Source organism: Hippocampus zosterae, chromosome 8, assembly GCF_025434085.1.
Source record: "Hippocampus zosterae strain Florida chromosome 8, ASM2543408v3, whole genome shotgun sequence".
NCBI lineage: Eukaryota > Metazoa > Chordata > Actinopteri > Syngnathiformes > Syngnathidae > Hippocampus > Hippocampus zosterae.
Genome location: NC_067458.1, coordinates 15,628,979 through 15,651,945, shown reverse-complemented (window position 1 = coordinate 15,651,945; position 22,967 = coordinate 15,628,979). Strand labels below are relative to the sequence as shown.

At 42.9% G+C, this 22,967-nt stretch overlaps 1 protein-coding gene across 2 annotated transcripts in view; it reads right to left on the bottom strand.

Moving 5' to 3' along the window:
• faf1 (Fas (TNFRSF6) associated factor 1) overlaps window positions 1-22,967 on the bottom strand; it is a 53,801-nt gene that overhangs the window by 21,001 nt on the left and 9,833 nt on the right. For both annotated transcript variants that reach the window (XM_052072834.1, XM_052072833.1), the window contains 7 exons: window positions 20,899-21,004; window positions 14,624-14,710; window positions 6,668-6,763; window positions 6,398-6,521; window positions 6,205-6,268; window positions 6,017-6,098; window positions 959-1,113 (listed from right to left, as the gene is read on the bottom strand). In XM_052072834.1, coding sequence (XP_051928794.1) covers window positions 959-1,113; window positions 6,017-6,098; window positions 6,205-6,268; window positions 6,398-6,521; window positions 6,668-6,763; window positions 14,624-14,710; window positions 20,899-21,004 — 714 coding nt within the window. The remainder of the gene's footprint in view (window positions 1-958; window positions 1,114-6,016; window positions 6,099-6,204; window positions 6,269-6,397; window positions 6,522-6,667; window positions 6,764-14,623; window positions 14,711-20,898; window positions 21,005-22,967) is intronic.

Here is a 22,967-nt window from a genome sequence, read left to right as displayed (position 1 = left end):
CTAGTAGTCATTTTCAGGGAGATGAGCTTTATGTTTCTGTTTTTCCTGTTCGAGGGAGTGGAAGAAAAATACTGCAAAGCAGCGACAGCAGTGAACTAAGCGATACAAATAGTATCTTCTTGATCAACTGGACGTGATCAATTTTTTGCCAAGGGTCAGGACACTGCAGCAAAGTACGTCAGGCTCATTTCTCAGAGGCGACGGTTAAACTGGCGTCCACTCGGAGAAACGGCATTCGTGCAGCTCGAGAGAATACAAAGTGAAGTAAGCCGCATTCCAGTATCAGCAGGTTTGTCACACGCGCACACACACACACATGCATACACAGCCTAACAAGTGTGATTGACACCAAACACTAGACACTCTGGATCAACCCGGGAGCGTGAGAATGCTGAGACGCCGTGTTTGTGAGAGTGGGCCAGCGTGCGTTTGTGCATGCATGCGTTAGCAGCGAAGCTGTGACTAGCTGTGTGTGATGAAAAGCTCCAGATGTTGCCTGCCTTTAATGTGCAATAAAAAGGCCCAGCTGGGGCAAAAAGCAAAGGAGGCCAATGGAAGAGAAAGGAGAGTGGAATGAAGGAAGGAGGGCATTTCCTTAAAAGAAATAATGGAGGGATGAGGTCAGGGTGCGAGTCTTTCTTAAACGGTTCCAACCAGAGGGCAGGCTTAACTCGGGGGGGTTCTCGGGAGTGGGAAAACACTTGGGTAGTGGGGGTATTCAAAATTAAAATTAGGGAAGAGGAATGGGGAATGAGAAAATAATGCGGGTCCACCTGCATCATTGACTACAAGTCAGTATTAATTCAAGCAGTGGACTCCACTAGGCTGTTAGCATGGAGCATATTGATTAAACATCAAAAATGAGACACCTTATACGGTTTGAAAGATCATTTGAACAAATCAAAGCCATATTCCCGAACGTCAACCGGCGGTAAAAGGCCTCGTGCAGTGATCGTACCTGGCTTTGTTAGCTTCTTTTGTGACGTCCCAGGCCCATGTGATGAAGTTCTGGCTCAGGTAGGAAACAATGGAGTCGGCACACATCATTTGGGAACAGAAGACATTACTGAGGACACTGTCGTCATTGTGGAGGTAGATGGCCAGCAGCTTTCTCTGCAAAGAAGACAATTTGTTCAAGAATTCTTCACGTGAATTGACCGGTCGTAAAATTTGAGCGGCATAACCACAGATTGGCCAGAGGGTGAAGAGACTGCGTGGCTTCTATTGGGAAAGACAAAGCCACCACTGGCAAATACAACATGTAATCAAGTGGAGAGCGGTGTAAATAAAATCTCTCTGGAGCCATCAAAAATATGGAGAAAACAAAACAGACAGATCACTCTATTTATTTTACACCAAATGCCAACAGCCTACTCAGGTTAGTAGTGGCAGGGGCAGACAATATTGACGAAGCTCTAAATCCAAAGATATTGACACCATGGTATAAGCCCAGCATTCTCCCCACTGACTATCTAATTAAAAAACAAACATACCCACAAGTAGAATAAGGTTCTAAAGGACAATGTTGGAAATAATGCTCTCTAAATTACATGTCACTTCTCTCGCAATGAGAAGAACAAACAGAAAAACGCTTGGTTGATTTTTTTTTCCAACAGGGTGCATCAGAAGGTCCCTTTCTCAGGAGTCGTAATCTAGGCTACATACAACAAAAAGAAGAAAAAAATCTACACAGGGTGTTAAATGTGAGAGAGAGTGAAAGACCAAGTTGTGCTATACTGTGGCCTCTGTAGAATAGGAATGGGAGCGCACTGCTGTGTTTGCTCAACGATTAGAGCTTTAGAATAATCTCCAGGGCTCCTAGAGAGAAGGAGCCGGGGACTCATTCATCGGACCGATTCAAGGGCCTGAAAAGATTAAACACTCACACTGAGAAGACAAGCAAATTCAGTCTTGAGTGAGGAATGAGTTAGAGGGGAGGGTGGACTTTTACAACATGAAGGGGGGGGGGACCACAACAACCCGATACACGCTCAAACGCTGTCATCCCAACACATGCACAAAACCAAACTCTGTTGCACCCATCGGCGAAGTACTCACATTTGCACACATGCATGCTCAATTAGCGCAAGTGCAAAGACTAATCAAAGTGGTCATTTGGGCTGAACTGAACTCCTTCATCTTGGTTAAACTGTCCGTACCCCTCTGTTCTCCTGCCGCTTTCAAGTTGGATCTTTTGTATTGCCTGTCTTAGCAGGGAGGAGCAAATCCCTGTTCAGCTAAATTACTAGGTCCAACCTGAGTTAGAGAGCGACCCCACAGCCTTTCTTCACACCTGCTCACCTAAATCTGAGCTCGCTTGTGTGTGTGTGTGTGTGTGTGTGTGTGTGTGTGTGTGTGTGTGTGTGTGTGTGTGTGTGTGTGTCTGTGTGTGTGTGTGTGTGTGTGTGTGTTCCTTATCCACAAGATAAGCAATCAATGTTCCACTTTCTTTGGATATTGATGGTAACTGAACTGTTGACATTTGCACAAAGTCCATAATTTGTTTAATAAAAAAAAAAAGAATTGTGAAATAACTTCAGATGAAACTATATCTATCCATCCATCCATCCATCCAATCCATGTTATGTGTTATATTATATTGGAATACTTCTACAATAGGGTAAAAAAAAATCCCTGTTATATTTAATACATTTCCAAAATTGTTTTCCAACAAAGCCAACAGTGAGTTGATGTATTCTACACAAAAAATTACAACATTTGTAATTACGATTACAACTGATTGCAGCAATTGATATTAAGTTAGACATACGCGTGTTTCAATAGCTGCCTTAAAAATTAACCTGTCAACCGCATTAAAACCTGCTGTACTTTGTGACCTTCTGACCGGGAAAGGGGGGACATTAAATCTATATTACAACTATTGGACAAGCTATGACATGGCCGACAATTTCTGAAAAATAACATGAGGTAGTGATAACAGGTGGCCATTACATATCGAACAGCGCAGGCTGGATTGGATTATCCTGCTAATACCACTGACACTTGCCAGACACTAAAATATATATAGGGATAAATCATTCCCTACCATGTGGCAAGAACAGCAGTTTTTTTCAAATGTGGATGGTGTATAAATGGCAACAGATAAGAATCAGGTGTTTGGTATGTTTTTAGGAGTGTCTAATAACTTTTTAACCAACTGCCAGCACTTGATGCTGTATTTTTAAAGAACACTCGGAGACATGGGGAGTAAAACGAAGAACCATGCGGGATGCCAGAGAAGACCAGTGATTGTAATACATATGGCCGCATCGTCTGGAAAGGCAAACGCTTCAAGAGATCAAATGACTGATCTTATGACCTTGCAGACACTGTGGGAAAACACAGTGGAGATCAATGACCAGCCACACAGGAGGCTTGGTCAAAACATCTTAGGTCGTACAAACGGAAACATCGTCACCTTTTAATCTCTAAATCTCCGACTAATCTGACCGGTTTTGGATTCCGTGTTTAGAAGATGGCTTCTTTAAAACGTCTTTGTGGCTAATGAATAAAAAGTAGCGTGATACCTATTTATTACTCAGTGTCTTGTGACTCTTTCAAGTTCACGCCCTGAATCAAGACAGAGGAGCTCGTGATTCAGAGCACTACATCTTCATTCATATGCACCCATCAAGATGCCAGATGCCATCTTGGTTGTGCTCTTTCCTCTTGACTGTGAAAGGCTATTGCCGGATTCTAAAACGGATACTTGGCAGAGATAAATCCCTGAATTCCCCACTCCAGCAAGCTATGAATTTTGATGTGTCTTTGTGTGTGGCAGACAGCGGAGGAGTGGCGAGCAGAGGCGAGAGGGGTTAGAATGATTAACCGCTGCGTTGATGTGGATTTAGCGGGGATGGTGGTTAGCAATGGGTGGCCTCTCTCTCTGTTCACTCTGACTAACCGCTGATCCCCATGAGGGCTCAACTCAGCGGCCCAAAAGCATTTTCATTAAGGATAGATTGAGTGCATCTCAACAGTGGTGGCTTTTCAAATGGAGGCAGAAACCTTGGGACGGTCGGACGGATGGCACAAGTGGCGATACAATCATGCGCATATGGAAGCAAACTGCCAAACAACAGTTTTGTGGCCTCGGATGGTTGCGACAAAACAGGACAAACAAAGAGGAGCTCAAAAAGCTTCTGTTTTCTTCCAAAATTCTTTGCACATATCCATCTTCTCCAAAGCCACTCTAACCACAGCACAGTTGGCGGGCTAATTCAAGCTTCCCCCGGACTAAAAAAACAAAACAAAAAAAACCCAGTGAAAATGGTTTTGAACCCCGTGTGGGTGTGAGTGCAGTACTGAGAGGGTGAACACTAGGGAGAAGGCGGCCATATTGCACCGGCTTAGGAGAAGGGATCAGTCGAGAAGCGGATGAAATGCTAAGATTCTCGTTTTTTTTTTCTTCCCCCCCCATCTCAATCCTCCACTGTCACCATATTTACTTCCGTCCTCTCTGACTGGTTGCTCTTTCTGCCCACCTCAACGTTGTGCTTTTCCGCCATCCCTAGTTCGCTTGCTGTGTATCGGGTGATCTGAACTCCCTTAACATCTTGCTGTGTCCTCACAGTCTAATGAGAGTGTAATCCACAGAAAAGCTTCAGTTGATAAGTGCTTTCTTAGAAGGACAAAAGCCGAAAAACACAAGGAGGGGGAAAGTGGACATCTATAAATAAACCTCCGCAGCCACGGTGAACAGTGGGTGGCTTTTGGTGAAATTCGAATCTCCGTGGCAACAGAGCTTTGCCCTCACAACATGATACAGGCTGGCGGATAAGAGTGAATACTATATTGTGAAACGTCGAATTAAATGAATCCCATCATCTTTGTCAGAAGGTTTGTCCTTCCTTGTTTGCCAAATGATGTCATGTCCTAAAGTATTCTGAATTACTTTGCAAGTTGGCCACAGATTGCGTGGTGTCTTGTATGCCTGTTGTCACAATAAAATACAGCAGAGCTCGGGACTTCACTGGAATGAGATTTTAATCGGGCAACTTTTTCCGTCTACACACACATGGATGGTCTGAGGGATCTCCTCCACCAACTCCTGGACAGTCTGCGGTACAATGTGGCGTTGGTGGATGGAGCGAGACATGATGTCTCAGATGTGCTCAATTGGATTCAGGTCTGGGGAACGGGCAGGCCAGCCCATAGCATCAATGCCTTCGTCTCGCAGGAACTGCTGACACACTCCAGCCACATGAGGCCGAGCATAGCCTTGCATTAGGAGGAACCCAGGGCCAACTGCACTAGCATATGGTTTCACAAGGGGTCTGAGGATCCATCTTGGTACCTAATGGCAGTCAGGCTACCCTCTGGCAAGCACATGGAGGGCTGTGCGCCCCCAAAGAAAAGCCATCCCACAGCAATACAGACCCACTTCCAAACCGATCACGCTGGAGTATATTGTCGGTAGCAGAACGTTCTCCACGGCTCAGTGTGAACTTGTTTTCATCTGTAAAGAGCACAGAGCGCCAGTGGCGAATTTGCCAATCTTTGTATTCTCTGGCAAATGCCAAACGTCCCGCGTGCTGTTGGGCTGCAAGCCCAACCCACACATGTGGACGTCCGGCCCTCATACGTCCCTCATGGAGCCTGTTTCTGACCGTTTGAGCAGACAAATGCACATTTGTGACCCGGTGGAGGTCAATTTGCAGAGATCTGACAATGCTCCTCCTGTTCCTCCTTGCACAAAGGTGGTCCTGCTGGGTTGTTGCCCTCCCATGGTCTCCTCTACGTCTCCTGACGTTGGTTGATCCCCTGTCTCCTGGTAGTGCCTCCATGCTGTGGACACTACGCTGACAGATAGAGCAAACCTTGCCACAGCTCGCATTGATGTGCCGTCCGAGGTGAGCTGCACTACCTGAACCACTTGTGTGGGTCGTAGACTCCGTCTCATGTTATCACGAAGGCGAAAGCACCGGCAGCATTCAAGAGTGACCCAAACATCAGCCAGAAAGCGTAAGAACTGAGAAATGATCTGAATGTTACTGAAAACAGTTCGGTGACTTACTTCTCTGGCTTTGCCATAGAATGACTCTTGAGACGCTGCTTCCAAAGAACCAATGAAGAACATTGGGTGGTTTTCTCCATACCTGCAGGAAACACACACATAGTATATAAACAGATTGTTACATGTTAACAGTCTATGGCTTTCTCCTACATTGGGTACATATGGCAAACAGACATTGCCGAGCTCACCTTGAAGAAAATTCAGCTGTAAAGTGCAGTAAGGCATCACCTTCGTTCTCACTATTCTCTGGCACTGCACGGGCAAAATTAATTACACGATCAGCCTGAGGATGTGCTAGGAAAGCTTCAGCACAATAGCTCAACCTGGCATTAGGAACAACAGCATTCTCTTGAAACTGTGTAACAACGGTCCTGCACATACTCATTGGCGTTTTCCGACAGCCAGAGGCGCCCGTTCCGAACATCTCTGAATCATCCACTCCAAACTCTGATGCGTCCTCAAAATCGTCCCCCTCGCTGTCGCTGATCATGTGGACATCTGTGCTCTGTGAATGTAAATGGCTCATTTTAACAAATGTCAATAAGAGACGTGATCACTCTACCATGTTTTTTTCAGTTTGTGCATATACACACGGGACAAGGGAGGAACATAACACAAAGCACAACTGTGTGTGTGTGTAAATCTAAATACCTCTTCTGTGGGTTCTTGGGCATTGGCTGGTGAGGACCTTCGACAAACAGTGAGGTGATGGCAGGGATAGGTGATGCCAGAGGCAGCAAGCGTTGTCTAAGACGGGAAATAAAAAGCCATTCATTGACACCTTAAAATAGCCCTCGCAAAGCTCGGACCGTGGGCCACATCCGCCTAAAGTTAAAATAAAGCCAAATATACAGTATGAGGCACTGTATTTTGAAAGCAGCACTTTAATTTTTAGTGCACAGGTGCGGGAGCTGTATACCATCTAGCGCAGCGACTTGTGTCTTGTGTTGCTAATTAACGTACTTCTGCCGCCCCCTCTGGTGCCTTTTCTTGGAAAAAAAAATTAGGAACTTGCAACAATGCCAACAGTAATAATAATAATAAATTTTATTTATAAGCGCCTTTCAAGACACCCAAGGACACTTTACAATAACAAAAAAACAGTGGTGCTCATGTAAGCAACTTTCTTACATAATGCATCATGGAGGGAAGAAGGGGATTTGGACAGGCAATTATTTCCCTTGGGATTAGTGCTCATAATGTTTGCAACGTTTAAAAATGTAGAAATAAATTTATGCATGCTCTAGACATGTTTTTTGTGATGTTGATTAAATTGTGACAATGAATGCTTGACATTTGTATGTGCTTTAAAATTGTATGTGCCAATTTAGTATGTACTGGTATCAGGTTATTGAATCGGTTTACCGGTAATTTAATGTTTTATATGAATACGTTAAATTTAATTTGGAACACAATATAGGTTAGCACGTTGGTGTGGCCTTTCACAACCATTCCAATTTCTCACATGGCCCCTTTGGTAAATGAATTGCCCACCTCAGACTTAGACCTTATGTGATTATTGTTAAAACAGGTATCCATCCATACATCCATTTTCCGAACCGCTTGATCCTCACTAGGGTGACGGGAGGTGCTGGAGCCTATCCCAGCCGTCTTCGGGCAGTAGGCGGGGGACACCCTAAATCGGTTGCCAGCCAATCGCAGGGCACACAGAGACGAACGAACAACCATCCACGCCCACACTCACACCTAGGGACAATTTAGAGCGCCCAATCAGCCTGCCATGCATGTTTTTGGAATGTGAGAGGAAACCGGAGCACTCCGAGAAAACCCACGCAGGCCCGGAGAGAACATGCAAACTCCACACAGGGAGGCCGGAGCTGGAATCGAACCCGGTACCTCTGCACTGTGAAGCTGACATGCTAACCACTGGACTACCTGGCCACCCTTAAAACAAGTAATTCATTGTAAATAAAGAGGAGACGGTAACTCATTCCTAAGAACGTGGTGATGATAATTTTTGTAATTTCTGCTCAAATTAGGAGGGAAAAATCAAAAGTAGAAGCCGCACGTATGCAAAAACCTCTCTATATGAGGAACGAAAGATCAGAAAAACTGCAACCCTTTTTCATGAAATGACTAACATTGAAAATTACAGAATAATGAGCAGCCAAATCCAAAGTCAGGACTGAAAATGTCAGAATGCAGTAGGGACTCATTACAAATGGTATCTGAAGGCTTTCGCCCAAGGGACATCAACAATATGAGCTATACAAAGCAAAGTGAAACCAAAGACACCTGCTTTTAAAAAGCGATGTGATCAGAGATTAATTGCCATCATATAACAATGTGGGGACACAACAAAAAAAAGAAATCGGGTCAATATTTCCTCAACAAGATAACATCTTAATTGCCGTCAACAAAACCCATTAAAAGCATGACTGGCAGTGCTATCTTGCCATCTCCCGCAACCTGAATGATACCATTGTCCGAACGATACAACACTATATTCACTGACATGTGCTAATTGTGCAAGAGAAAGTGAATACAGAAGGCCCAGATGCAGACTCTTTTTCTGGGAGAGTGAACTTCTAAAAAACAGGACTGAGTCAGGGCATGCAGGCTGGGGGCAGTGGGAGAACAGAGGCAGAGGAGTTGCTCGTCCCCTGCAGAGGTGCTGTGATCTGTTCGGACACACAAAGAGCAGCTGGACGTGGTTGAATCAGGACACGATTACATGCAAAGCCAATTGAGTCTGAAAAGGCCTGCACAGACAGCAGGCTGTGTGTGCGGAGTTTCTCTTAAAAAGAGAGCGGTTCTTCATGCAGGTCTACACTTCTATGGCAAAATAGAACACAATGACCACTCAAGTGTGTCAGCTACATGAAACCATCGGTCTGTTTTGCGGTGTACTCAACAAAATTAAAAAGACATTTTGATACAATTCCAAAGTAAACTACACCATCTTCGGGCACCTCTCAAAGAAGAGTTTATAGTCCCCGAAAATGTTGGGCAAAGAAAGCTGGTAACAGTATAGAGCTCTTAAAAAAACAGTTACAACGATTAGCGTGTTAAACTATATAAACCAGAAATTTGATTGCAGTTAAATACACTTACATTTAAGTTCCATGTCAAAAGTGTACAACAAAACATAACCTAACTCCATTTATCATTAAAACCATGATCATTTATGAGCAGTTGACTGTCGATTATATTTAATAGTTCCTTCCGGACAGGGCGTGTTGGGAGAATGAAAATGCCAAAGTTGAAAATGAAAAGAAAGCCGAAATCCCCATTAAACCCTCAGTAATGCCGAATGTGATTGCCACTCAAGAATGCTTTACTGTGCTTGACGTATGAAAAATACACTTTTGAGTAAGGTCAAGAGGAGATGAAGTTGGTTCACATACGAGTGCCCCTAAAACTTCTCAACAACGAAAATAACTCCCATTCACTGTGTGTATGGTGTAAAAAAAAAACGTTTTTTGTTTCTGGCGTATCACCAATTTGTAGTGAGTGTACTTGAGTGAAAGAATCACACAGCAGGAACACCAACGAAGAACACTTAACTGGATTGGCTCATATTTTCTCATGTAACTTAACTCCACCTTGGTTAGTACTCTGGGCCGAGGCATGAAATAAATGCGCAATTCATATTTCTCAATGCGTAAAGTGATGGAAAAGGATTTGCCATAGTTAAGTGTATGAAGAGTTTCATGACAGAAAAAAAGGACAAAATAAACAGGGCCACGAGTCTGAGTGGAGAGGTGAACTACAAGTGGGGGCAAGAGATGATGTAGGTGTTGAGACAGACAAACGCATAAAGGGGCTGAGTCTGAAAGACATGAGTAGAAGGGCCCGACTCATCCGACTATTCTGCCAAGTTCCCCCCTCGAGTGGCAATCAAATATGAGAATCTTAAGAGCGGCCATTGAGGGGATCTCCGTAAACCCTTTATCACACTGCTCACAATGAGTGGCTTTGGTTTGAGTGCCTCATAAGTGTATAAATAAAGTTGATCACGTCCCCTGTTAAAAACTGCCTGCAGGCTTTGGGGGCAGACATGGATGCAAAATTGGGAGTGGAGAGCCTCTCAATCCCCTTCCTCGCTTTGACCCCATGACTTCTCCCGATGTTGAGGTACACAAGTGCAGCTTGAAGGCTCAGTGGTAAAATGTGGAAACAAGGCTGAAGCGCCGCAGGGCATGAGAGGATGGGGTGACGAGGTTAACCCCCCCATGCCCACCCCACAAATTGGCCTCTCCCACATCTCCTCACAAAAGGACCTGGCTCCTCTTTTTTGGATTCTTTTAATTAACACTTGCATTGAAGGTCCAAGCATTCAGTGGCCAAGACAGGAAAAAAATGTTCTCCCCCCCCCCCTCGCTCCAGTCGTCTATTACCTCTCTCTCCTTGCACTTTTTTCCCAACTTTCTTTTTGTTCCTTCATTCTTTCCGTTTCATTTTTTTCTTGCGTACACAGTGTTTGGAGTAGGGAGCTTGGAAGTTATAAGATAATGGCTGTTGACAGCTGTGCTGATGGTAGTTCCACCTCATTGTGCCATTTCTTTGATGGGACGAGTTAAGAACGTGGGTGGGGCATTACAAAATGTCATTTTTGAAGTGGATGAAACTGATGAGATGCGGGTCACAAGTTCTATGGTTGACGTGTTGCCTCTATTTTGCCTTTAAAACTACTTCTAAGATAGTGAAAAATCTTTCGACTACTGTACATGGAAAAGGGCCTTTTAATGAGGGAAGAAAAAAAATGAAAAATGCAACAGACGGAACTTGAATCTGAATGTCACCTGAAAGCAGCGATCGAATGAGGGAGGGGTCTCCTGAGCTTAGAGCTCAGCTGTGTTGCTATGGAAACCAAAGCCCCTCTCTCACCACCTCCAAACAATAAAACTATGATTTCATAGGCCACAGTCAGGTAGAGGAGGATTCTGTTAATGCCAGCTGGGAAATGGAGAGAGTGGCTGGCCTACAAGGCGAGGCATCTCTCGGGCTCTGCAGCATTAATACATTAGCAAACACCATGAAACACTACATAAATGTCAGCAATTACAGGACTGCCGGAAGGATGTGTTGCAGAGGGGGTTGAGGGCTTGAGAGGATGAGGAGAAGTAATAAAAGGATCCTGTCAATCACCCCTACAGGTATCGAGGAAGCGCTGCCAATCATAGTGACTCATGTGGCCCACATGGAAAGTTTCCACCCGGTAACTGGAGCAGGAAAGCACATACAATAACACAGCAAACTGAATAAACTGGTGTCCAGTGATATATGAGCATTATATATCCTAATCCAATTTCAAGGTTCCTTAGAGCCTTGAATAACTTGGTAGAACAATAAACAATGAAACACATTGAGTAGACAGTACCAAGGTGACGCAACACTTTACAAAATGTGAGTTTCTCTCTGACAAACTACTTGCCTGGACTTAGACAATACATGACACAATTACATGCACACAAGCATGTAATTGAGGCTCCAGAACCTCTTTCTTTCCGCAGAAGAACAACTAAGTGAGAAAAAGGAGTGTATATCTCGATGAATCAAGCAGGAGCATTGAAATTACTGATTTAACACATGCAACTGATTTAATCTGCCTGCTGTGCTTACATTTTTTTATTAGATTTTGTAAAAGCTCCAAATTCTGAATGTGGTACAATTTCGTTTTTAACCAAAATTCCCTGCAAAAATATCTCAAAAAGGCCGGGGGAATCAAGAATTCAAAACATTATACATGACGTCACACAAGCTGTCAGCAAGTCTTAAATGCTGGTATGAATTCCAGCAATACCAATAAGTGACTTAAAGCTTTCCTGTTCCCTCTCGACTACACGCACATCATTATCAAGGAGTGAGACTTTTTATTACATTTTAATTTTATTCTGTTGCACTACAGTAGTTAACTTCATTTTTAAAGGTATAACTTGATTTACAAGTTAGTTCACAAGCTCGTGTCTCAATTTAGCCTACCCCTATCAAATCACTGCTTTTATAAAATGTAGTTAAGCTAACGGTCACACCCACTGAAGTACATAACGTGTTGTGTGCCTTTAAGAGGCGGGGCCTCTTGAGTGACATCAGAAAACTGCTTTCTGTCTGGAAGGCCATTGACCAAGGGGCTCTCTCAGGGTTAACATCTGCCCCATGCAACTGTTTTGCCTCATTCAATAAACGGCAGTAAGTGAATCGCGGCCGTGGCTTTCCACATCGTCACTCGCAAGGACGTATGTAACGCTTGCTCATAACTCAAATTTCAAGGGAATCAAAAGTCAATGTATGACATTTTGGGTTGTTGCTTAAAATACTGCCATTATATGGGTATTAATATAATTCAAGTGTGGAATAAATGAATCCAATTAAAATGATTTCCTAAGATTTCACTTTGAATTTAGCACAAGTCAACCAGAATCACAAAGAGTAGTGCGTAAACTTTGCGAGTTTCTGCTTTACTTGTCAGTTGAGGTTACAGACACGGATCCGTTGTACAAATGGATTGGTGTTCGATATTCAACCCTCGACACAGTGTGTAATACGAATAATTGCAAAAACAAACACACACCAATGTAAATTCAATCAGATAAACACAGTATTATAACACAATTAAGGAGAGGAAGTAAACTCAATTGGTAATCGATTCCAATGAAGGTGAACTGGTGTGTGCAGTGAAACGTAATCTAGGGCCTCTGGGCTGCCATGTTTATTGGCCCAAACCCCGAGAGATGAGACTGGGCTAATGAGCTAGACACTAACACTGGCTCCCTACCCACCTGCTTGGCCAGCCAAGTCCCAGGCTTCCGCTATTAATACCGTCAGACGTTTCAATAAGGGGACTGAGGCTGAAGCAGAGGCCATTATTACACTTCTTTCTCTCTGCTTTTTAATATCGCCTCATCCAGGTGGCGAACAGGCCTGAGATGCCTCGACAGGTTGCAATGGCCATCATATCCAAAACCACCAGAGGTGAGCTACTACTGATGGAGACGAAATAGACTAACCCCGACTGCATAATATATCTTGTTGTCTCAGGATAAAAGACAGCAAAATGTCCTTCCTTATTCAACAAAAACAAATCATTGTGTTTTTGTAGAAACAAAGGTTGTGTCAAATGAAAAGAACTTTCAGTGGTTAATTCTCTTTTTTTAATTTATTATTACCTTTGTTGGATTAAAAAAATAATTGTTCATTAAAATAAAGCACCTTACCTAAAATCTCAGCACGGTATTGTATACTCACACAATTTCCTTAAAGACACAACCTTAAATCTAAACTGAAACTGTAGTCTGTGAAATTGCCTTTGTGAATGCAGCTCAAGGTTTAATAAATAATAATATAAAAGATCTAAAAGATCACATAGATCTAAAAGGAAAATATTAGCTCAGGGTAAACCTAAGAATATATGAACAGTGGCTCCACAGTGTAGCATCCCTTAAAATTAGCATGGGAACACATACGCTGTCAAAGATGGGGTGACACAAAAGGGGTCAGAGGTTCCTCGAGGTTCTACTTCTGATCAGCTTGACTGTGTGGAGGATGAATGGCCGGGACGAGCGACCTCGGGATGAGTGAGGTCAGTGGGACTCAATGATGTGAGCTATAATGTCCACAGAACGAGGGCACAGGATGGGAGCGGTCTTTGACATCTTAATTAGCTTCTGACAGATGGCTTTGGCATGGCACAGTTACGATGCATTTTGCAAGTATTAGGATGTGGTAAACTACGGACTGCGATCCTAATACCAGACCACCATCTTAGATTCAAGCACGAGTAGAGAGCATGCTGTACAGGTAAATACTGCATATTGCTGAGTTGGGCCGAAACCTCTTAAATCTAAATTATTTTTCCAGAAATCTACGCGTGTGGTGTTATTTCAAATTACTGATCAGTCTAAAGCAGCGATTCTTAACCTGGGTTCGGTGAATCGGTCTCAGGCGTTCGACGGAGCCTCTGCCTTGGAGGTTAAGACACACCAGACTCAACATGCCAATTAGTTATGACACAGTCGCTTGGCCATCGCTGTCTGCAGATGATCACATTACATTGCTTGTCCAATCAGTGCTGTGGGAAATTTAGTTCGCTCAGTCGTCACCGTGTGACTTTCGTGATAGTACGTCATAAAATGTAAAAAAATTAAACTCATGTCTTGAAATTTTATTGACTTTTTTCTGCTTTTAATAAAGTGTTTTAATGAATTTGTAAAAAAGTCTTATTTTTATTTTTCACTAATGAAGGGTTCGATGAACGTGCATATGAATTGGTTGGAAACCTCTAACAAGGTTAAGAACCACTGGTCTAAAGTGTTGAAAATGGCTTGCTGTCTTGATGATGCATGGGTTAATGATTGCACAAACAGGCCGTTTCTGTTGTCTCTTGAAAAGTGACCATTTCAGAGGTACAAAGTTTAGGGCGTGAGGGAGGGAACCGTTACAAATGATGCGTTTATAATAGAGTGTCCAGACAAGAATGGCCATTCACAAATCTCTTGACCACATGAACTCATTCACAGGTAAATGCAAGTCAAGGCAATAGGTGGCTGTATACCAAGTGGTAAGAAGCACACAGTCCAACTACTACACAAGAGAAACAAATAAAACAATCTATTGTTCAAAAACTCAGTGTCATTGGCTTCTTACAGTGTCATCAGATGCTGATGCTGGCCATCCTTCCCACTGTTGATGCCGTACTGGGATGTTGGTTAGGTCTGACACATTCCTCTTCACCTGCAAACAGAAGCGATAGCAGTAAAATCTGCAAAAACACTTTTTTTTTTGCAAGTGAATAAAAAGTGAATACAATGAAGGCTTGCATCAATGAATCCTGTATTTAGGGTGCAGGAAAAACAAGAAAGGAGACAGAGAATGAAGGAGAACAGGCAAAGGATGAAGCCACACCAAGGAAAAAGAGGGAGGGTGGCAGTGTTTTTAGCATTCCTCAGATGCCATGGCTAATGCCCAGTATCAACAGCCCCACGTTCTGAATTGAACAGTATTTCTCTCCCCCCATTTCACGCGCCGATGCTGTATTTGCACCAATTAATAACATTCCATGCTTTTAAACATTTAGCAGCCGGCAACGCCTGGCCCAAAGGTTGCCGCGCTGTACCGTCCAATGCATTGTTGGTTTAAAGGCCTAACGCCAGCCTGATGTGCGCCAGCCGAAAGGTGATCAAAGCCCACCGGCGTCTGAGGGCTGGCGGCCGTGGATCTTACAACGTTATTTTTAGCGAGATCTACAGTTTTCAGGCCCGCGGGGCTGAACAATGATGCTGAGCAAACTGCCCATTGTAGGTCAAATCCCACCTTTGTAAAAAGTACTGAGGGGAGATGGATCCCCGAGCATTTGAAGAGCTGCTGGTCATGCAAGTGGAAACTTAAAGAATGCTACAAACACAACGTCAATGTCAATGTCGAGCACACGGCTGAAACACTGGATTGTGAAGACTATGGAGGCAATGTTGCTCCTGGGTTAGGAGAGAGACACATCAGATGGCAACAACATTGTGACGATGGCCACTTGCGCAATCTGAGGATTTTTTGAAAAAAAAAATCATTACGATTAAACATAAATAAATGAAAAATAGAAATGCTCAGTTTTTTCCCCCACCAACATTTATTAATGTCATTGTAGTTTGCGGTGGTGTCCAACTACACCGTTTCAATGCTACAGCTATGTAGTTTAAAGTTACACAATACTATATCTGAGCGTGCCAGTCCAAAATGAACGTTAAGAAAAAGCAGCTTTCCCCCCCCATAATGCTTATGTTGTGAGTGATGTAATTTGCAATGGGCCAGGCACCACAGATGATTACAACAGGCCCTAAAAATAAAACAAAAATAATAAATGAGTGGCACAATCTACCCTTTGTCTTTCGGTTGTAAAGCCCTCGCCATAATGCTCCGAGCCGACCCTCATGAAGAGAAGTCATAGCTTGGATGGAGGACTCGGGGTCAGAGCGGGTGGCCAGTGTTATTACAGAGTGTAATATCTATGTTTGACCAGCCGCACTACAGGGATTTGCCTGACCGCTTAGGCACTCGATGAGAAGATGGGAGGAAAGGAGAGGCATAAACACTAGTAATGAAGAGACTGCTGTCAGAGGTTAAAGCAGCCTGAGAGAAACAACAAACTAATGCCCACCACAGAGAGAGTGAAGGTGAGAGGTGGGGACAGAGGAGAATGGAGACAGAATTTGAAAGTAGAGGACAAGCTGCTCCTTTTGTGCAAGGAGAACATGGTAACGCAATCCCAGCTGCATAAACTCTGCCAGTCTATGACATTTTAAGAGCCGAATAAAATTACAGGTCACAACTTTATAAAATGTAAGACTACACAGCACGCTGTACCTGTAACATCTCCAAGTATTCAAATGTATGTTGCAGTTCCTTACTAAGCGTTAACAGAATTTTAGCCAGTCTAACACTGTCCTGTGCAACACAGAAGTAAAACTGTCTAATGCTGCCACCTGTCTTCCATTACGGTAAGAGTATTGGTGAAGATTTAAGAAAACTTTTTTTCCTTTTTTTTTTTTTTGGTGGGGTGACAAATGTCAAAACAAAATTGCTTTTTGACATTTGTCACCAAGAAAAAGAAATCCTTGATATTGTTGTGAGCAAGGCATGATGACAAATATTGAAGGACAGTTGCAGCTCATGATTCTAATTAAATAACAAGGATGGAGTTGAAAATACAGGAGGTAAAGGTGCAAAAGTATTTAAGATAACACCATTTCAAATTGTGGTGTTCCGACAAGGGTGTTTGAGAAAGTTATCGAGAACATTGGCCGAGCCTGGCTTTGGTGCTGAGCGACAAGGCAATGCTTTTCACCGCAAAATTAATGATCCGATCATTGTAAATGCCAATTGCCTGTAATCCTCGCCTGGAAGCGAATCAAAGAGTTTCCATTAAACAGTCACAAGCTTTCTCCCTCGTGCTCTCTTTTCTTCATCTCCCCAAGGCACCAGATGTCTTTCATTTCTTTATTTTAGCCGCCTTCCTTTTCTCAGCTCAGTAGCCTTATCATCTTTTGGTTCCTATATGACTCCCAGCTGCGAAACACGGATGGGCCCCAGGCCCAACCCCGGGGGGCAGTAGAGGAGGGAAATCCCCAGGACAACGGGTCTGGTCACGGACAACTCGGAGCCCGGCAGCCATCTCTATTCTACCCGCTACTTGCCTGGCAAACATTTGCTCTACAGCTTAGCTCACATGCTAGCCAGCTACTTACCCCCACACTCTTGTCTAGTAATGCCAATCAGAGTGTACCCAGCCCTGTGCTCTGGACCCAGAGAAAAAAAGAAGAGATGGGACACTGGGAGACACATGGAGAATGAAGGCGCAGAAGAGGAGGGGCCAGGGCAGATCCCTAAGAGCCACAAGGCAAAGCCAGAGCCTTGTGCGAAGACAAACAATAAGACAGGACTGTCCCCATTGATATGCACAAGCAGGACCATCAGCTAGTTTTCAGTGGGATAAAAGAGTGAGCGGCAAGAGAAGGGTGCTCTGTAGTGGAGTCCATATGTCTGTGACTAGACACAGTATGAACAGAAAGGGGAGCCAGGCTGGTTGAATATGGTGTTACTTCTTTGTTGCACTCTCAAGTCCTCGTAGTGGCACAAATACACTCCACATTCTGGATGGCGCAGTCACTGATGGTGTAGCCGTTCGCTCGCCTGACTTATGTTCGGTCTCCACTCAATGATGAAGTGAATGTGATTATAAATGGATGTTCGTCTTTATATTACCCGGCGACTGACTGGGGACCAGTGGTAGTAGATGTGTAGTCCAACCTTTGCTCAAAGTGAGCTGGGACAAGCTCCAGTTCCTCGTAACCCTTAAAAGATCTGAATGAATTGCACCTGCTAATTACAGTCCAGTAGTGAATTCCATTTTGCCCCAGTTGACACAGAATTAACCAACAATCTCTAACAATTACTGTATTTGATTATTTAGCAAATCTCGAGTTCATGTCGGCATTTTAATGGAGCAAACTCTTCCGGTCAGTCATCTCGAAGCATTTCCAATTTAACTCACACATATACTACGGTAGTGTATTTTGAGGAACATCAGATATACTTAAAATCCTTTTAATTTTTTCAAAAACTGACAGTGTGCGATGTAATGCGGTGCGCCATATGTATGGATGAATGTTGGGTTTTCAGCTAGTCGACTTCAATTCAAATTTCTTCCTATTACAATCACGTTGTCAATCCCATGCGCATCTCATCACAAGCATGGGTGTGTATATAATCCTACTACCCAAATATGAGCTATTTTTGGCAGTGTGTTTACAATGTTACAATGTGAGACAATATCATTGCGGCCTGTGGACTTGTGGGGTAAATCAAGTTTCTTCCTTCCTATTAACTTTAACATTAATTTTTGGGTCCTCATTCACATCTAATAGCAGGAGTTCGGTTTTGTCATATAATAACTAGAACTCTGTGCTTTCTTGTCTAGCAATCATGAGAAATGTAGTCCTACTATCTTAATGCTTCAGTCACTGTCAACATAAGATACAATTCTTTGGCTGAGTTATTCCAATGTAAGAGTGTGGGACTGGACCGGCGCAAGGGAAACAACACAGCCAGCTTCCAATAATTTGGGGAACGGTGAGTGCATTGTTTACAGCTGTAGAACTGTCAAGCAACATTGAAATTAGCATTAGCCAATGTAATAACACAACTACCGATCACCAGATTGACTAGTGATGTTCAAACTTTTTTTTTCTTCATCTGGTGGAGGAGCCCCTCCTCCCCTCCAAGCAACCCCCATTTAGTTGCACGGCGAACAAAAAGCAAGAGAGACACAATGTTCAACGAGTCTGACGAGCATAATAACACTAAAATTGATCAAGTACACATTAGGGAAAATTAGAATTAGCTATTTAACATAGAATGCTTCACAAAAATAATGCCCCATTTAATTCAGTGCGTCTTATGTATGATTTTTTTAATAGACCCATTCATTCACATTGCACCTATAAATAGAGTACAATGACGGGATTTCATTTGTTATTAATAACTTGCAAATGGACCATGTGAGTAAGTCTCGATGTAGTGTGACAACATTGTTCAATTCAACATCATGGTTAAAAAAAAGATCCTGAGCTAAGGAGTAAATATATAGAAGGCACGGTCAACATGGGGTGAGCAGAATCTAGTCTGGTTAAAGTTCTAGGCCTCATTTTCTCTCCAGGGGTCTTGGAGATGCTTAAAGACAAGCATGCGTTAGGAAAAGACCACAACACGGAGGCCCGTTAAAGCCCACATTGTGCCTACGTGGTTTCCTACCGGCTCTTACAGCACCCCCACCATGCCGACAGTCCTTAGCCTACTTTCTGGAATCATGGTTTTCCTCCTCCCACACCACGGGGAACCCTCCCCAGTGTTTGTAATCCCAGTAGAAACACTTAAGGTTCACAGTGGGTGCTCATCAAAACCATCTGGCTGAGAAGAAGAAGAGAAGATGAGAGAGGAGGAGGAATGGGACAGTGCAAATAAGGAGAGAGCCAGGAAACCAGGGAGGCAAGCTGCCTCCTTCCAACTCAAATGCTGGTTCTACTAATTTGGTCAATTAGCACCATCACAAACCCTGCTCCCAGCCTGATTATTATCGGTATGATCTTCACACTTACTGAGGAGCAAGGCCCTGTAGTGGCAGCAGTGAGCAAGCAGTAACTTCCCATTGCGGCTGGAGAGTGAATAATTAGGTTTTTTTTAAAAAACTTGTCAAATGGGAAAAGAGAGGGCTCAAGAAGTTAATCCTATATTTGACTGTTCTAATTTGTATGGCTGGGCGATGTGGAAAAAAAAAAAAATTCTTGCCAGCCAGATATCTCGATAATGATATGAGATAACTGAACTGTTTGATAACTGTTTGAAAACTGACTTTTAAAAAGCAAAATATCAATTCAAAGGACATGTAGAGTGCAGTTTTTAATTAAAACTTTCTGAGAGCCATCAACAACACCAAAGTCTGCAATAAATAAACATTTTAATTCACATTGTACTCCAACTGTGCTTTAATTAAGGAGAACACTTTGAGACAACCAAAGTGTTTGCTTTTTTGAATGTGTGTGTGAGTACATGTGTTGACTGGATCAATGTGTGTGTATGTTGTTCTGTACAACATACACAAGGGTTCGTCGAGGAACAAAGAAGTTACTCCAGAAATAACAACCTCTGCCATTTATATTCACTGGTAATTTTGAAATGATAAATATGGGTACATAATATTTTAAAACATAGTATATGTGTACAACATACACTTGACAGCGAACATGGAAGTGGATTTCTTGCACGCGTGCCGTCAATGCAGGATGGTCATTGGCTGGTTTTAACTGTCGATCAATACCGAACTTCCAAGGTGCCATGTGGTTGGTTGCACTGAGATTTCCATGCCACACAGGCGTGGATAATGGTCACGTGACTGATATCCTCCTCATTTTGATATTACTCTCTTCAATGTTTATGTCTCGGTTATAATATGATAGAGATATATTGCCCAGCCCTAATTAAAACGCACACAGAAAAAGCAACAGCTTAGTTGCAGGTTAAAAAAAAAACTACGTCCAAATCGAACCATGTTCAATACTCTGAGTGCTTTGACTTTTGAGAATCAAAAAACTTTACTGAGACGGTGGGGCAGAACAGGGAGTGGTACTGGTCCACAGCTGCAAGTGTAATTATGAACGTGGTAATGTGATCATTTGCAATGAATAATGAATCGATGGTTGAGATAGACTAGCGATGTTCAGCAAATGGAACGAAAGCTGCGTGATGGGAAACCAGAGCACCAGAATATTATGTAGGCAAGAGTCCATGCATGCAACGGTGCATATTTAAAAGATCCCATGCATGTAGATGTGGATGTGGATGTGTCTCTGCGCGTGTGCCTTGGTTCCACTTACCTCCTGTATGGTTCGAGAGCCTGGAAAGTTGAGGCTGTAGTCCCTCTGGGCCTCATGGTGACTGATGACTAGCAGGAAGTTCTGGTTTAGCGAGTCTGGGAGAGAACTTTACAAAGAGCAAGACAAGAGAGGAAAAATGGTGACAGGAACACTTTGGGATTGAATATAGGAAATGAAATGCAAATAGAAGAGTGATGCTGAAAAAAGTACGATCAAGCAATCATACAACCAGTAATCAAGTGAGTATTGAGTGTAATTCATACAGAGGGTGAGCGATATATAATGCCAACGATATTATCGTGAACGTTGTTTAAACGATGTGCAATTTTACATTATCGGGTTTTTGTACTGTCTCAAAAACAGATCCGAGGGGATTCATAGACTGTAATGGAGGAGGGGGAGGAGGCAGTGATAAAAGTCTTCATTCAGCGAATAAGTAGGCAGGACTCAGTCATGGAACTCAGTGGCATGAGGCAAGAGGAACACATTATTTGCAGTGATCAACATCATGTCTATTTGGTTTAAAATATTTTTATTAAATATACATTTTTATGTCATCTACATGTAATATTTATTAACATGGTTTTGGAAACAATTACGCAAATGTGATTTGAGAGATTTCCTGTGATTTATATACAACCCTGCCATCACTTCAAGCTGTATTTTGATAAATATTGCCAGACTATTGTTGTGCAATGTTTTTTCAGAAGACTTCGAAAAAATAAATAAGGGTTGCTGTTCAGAAATGCTGAGTTTATCCATAAATGTATTGGGAGGCAAGTAGAGATTGACATTTTTTTTGGTTTGATAATCATCAAACTATTTTTATCAAATGTGTCAATAAATAAATACAAGAAACAAATGAATAAACAACTGAGATGCATATCACCCACTCCAACGTTCAAAGCCGCGCCCCCCAACCCCCATTGATTCTTCCTCAGCCCATGTCTGATCTGTTGATTTTGTGGAAGTTGGTTGCAAGATTGTGCGTAATGCCATGACGTAGGTAAAAGAAGGTGGTCAAAATTAAACGAAGAGCAACAAGTAAAAGGCAAGCTGAAACATGTTCATAAGTGATATACTCCTGCTCCGGAGGGAGCTGGGCGCCTCCTCTGGAGGTTCATCACCCACTTCACAGGTTATGTCTAAACAAGCCCTGCCAGAGCTTCACTCAGCACAGCAGGCGACTGCACCTACACAGTAACAGCACGGGGTGCTCCAATCATCTGATATGATAACCAACCAGCTAGAATGAAATGAACCGAGGACAACAGTCATCACACCCTCAACCACCAGTCCAAATGTTGACTTAAAATAAATGACAAAAATGAACAGGGTCACCAACTGAGCGCCGTATGTATCACGCCTTGACTTGGGAGTTGGTTTTGTTCCTTGACCACACTCTCGTACCTCAAAAAACTTACATCAAACCATTGTTCTCCATTGAATGAATGGAAATACTGTTAATCCATCCCAGGCTCACAAAGCACCACCCAAAAATCATCTAACACGTTTTTAATAACAATACTCAGATTGTAAATGTATGCAGCATTGTCTAGTGAAGGACTATTAATTTAGCTGGAGCTCCAAATTTCATTTTTCTTGACATTGAGAGATTTTGTTCAACAATTATTCAAGTTTCTCAGTTTAAAAAAAAAAGCATGGATTTTTGGACCATATACAGGTCTATGTCGGAAGTGGATCTTTTCCACATGAAGTAGTACAATTTATCCAATTCGTCCTAATTGGAGAAAAAAGGGCCTTGAGCAGTCGCCGCAACGCAAAAGCAGACACTTTGTATGCATCACGTGACGGAGGCGGCGGTGAGGAATCAAGTTTTGGAAGCTTCGTTTACAATGAGCTGTAAGGTTAAGTAGCGTTTTGAGCAAACGCTGGGTCTCTGCGACTGAATATCAATGGGAGGCTTAAGGGCCGAAGCAGACACTTAATCAGGGCTCAGAACCCAAGGAGAGAGGAACACTTGGGAGAAAGAAGGATGGGGAATTGATATGTAGCATACACATTAATTATGCAATCACACTCTTAATCTGAGCAGATCTGGACGAGCT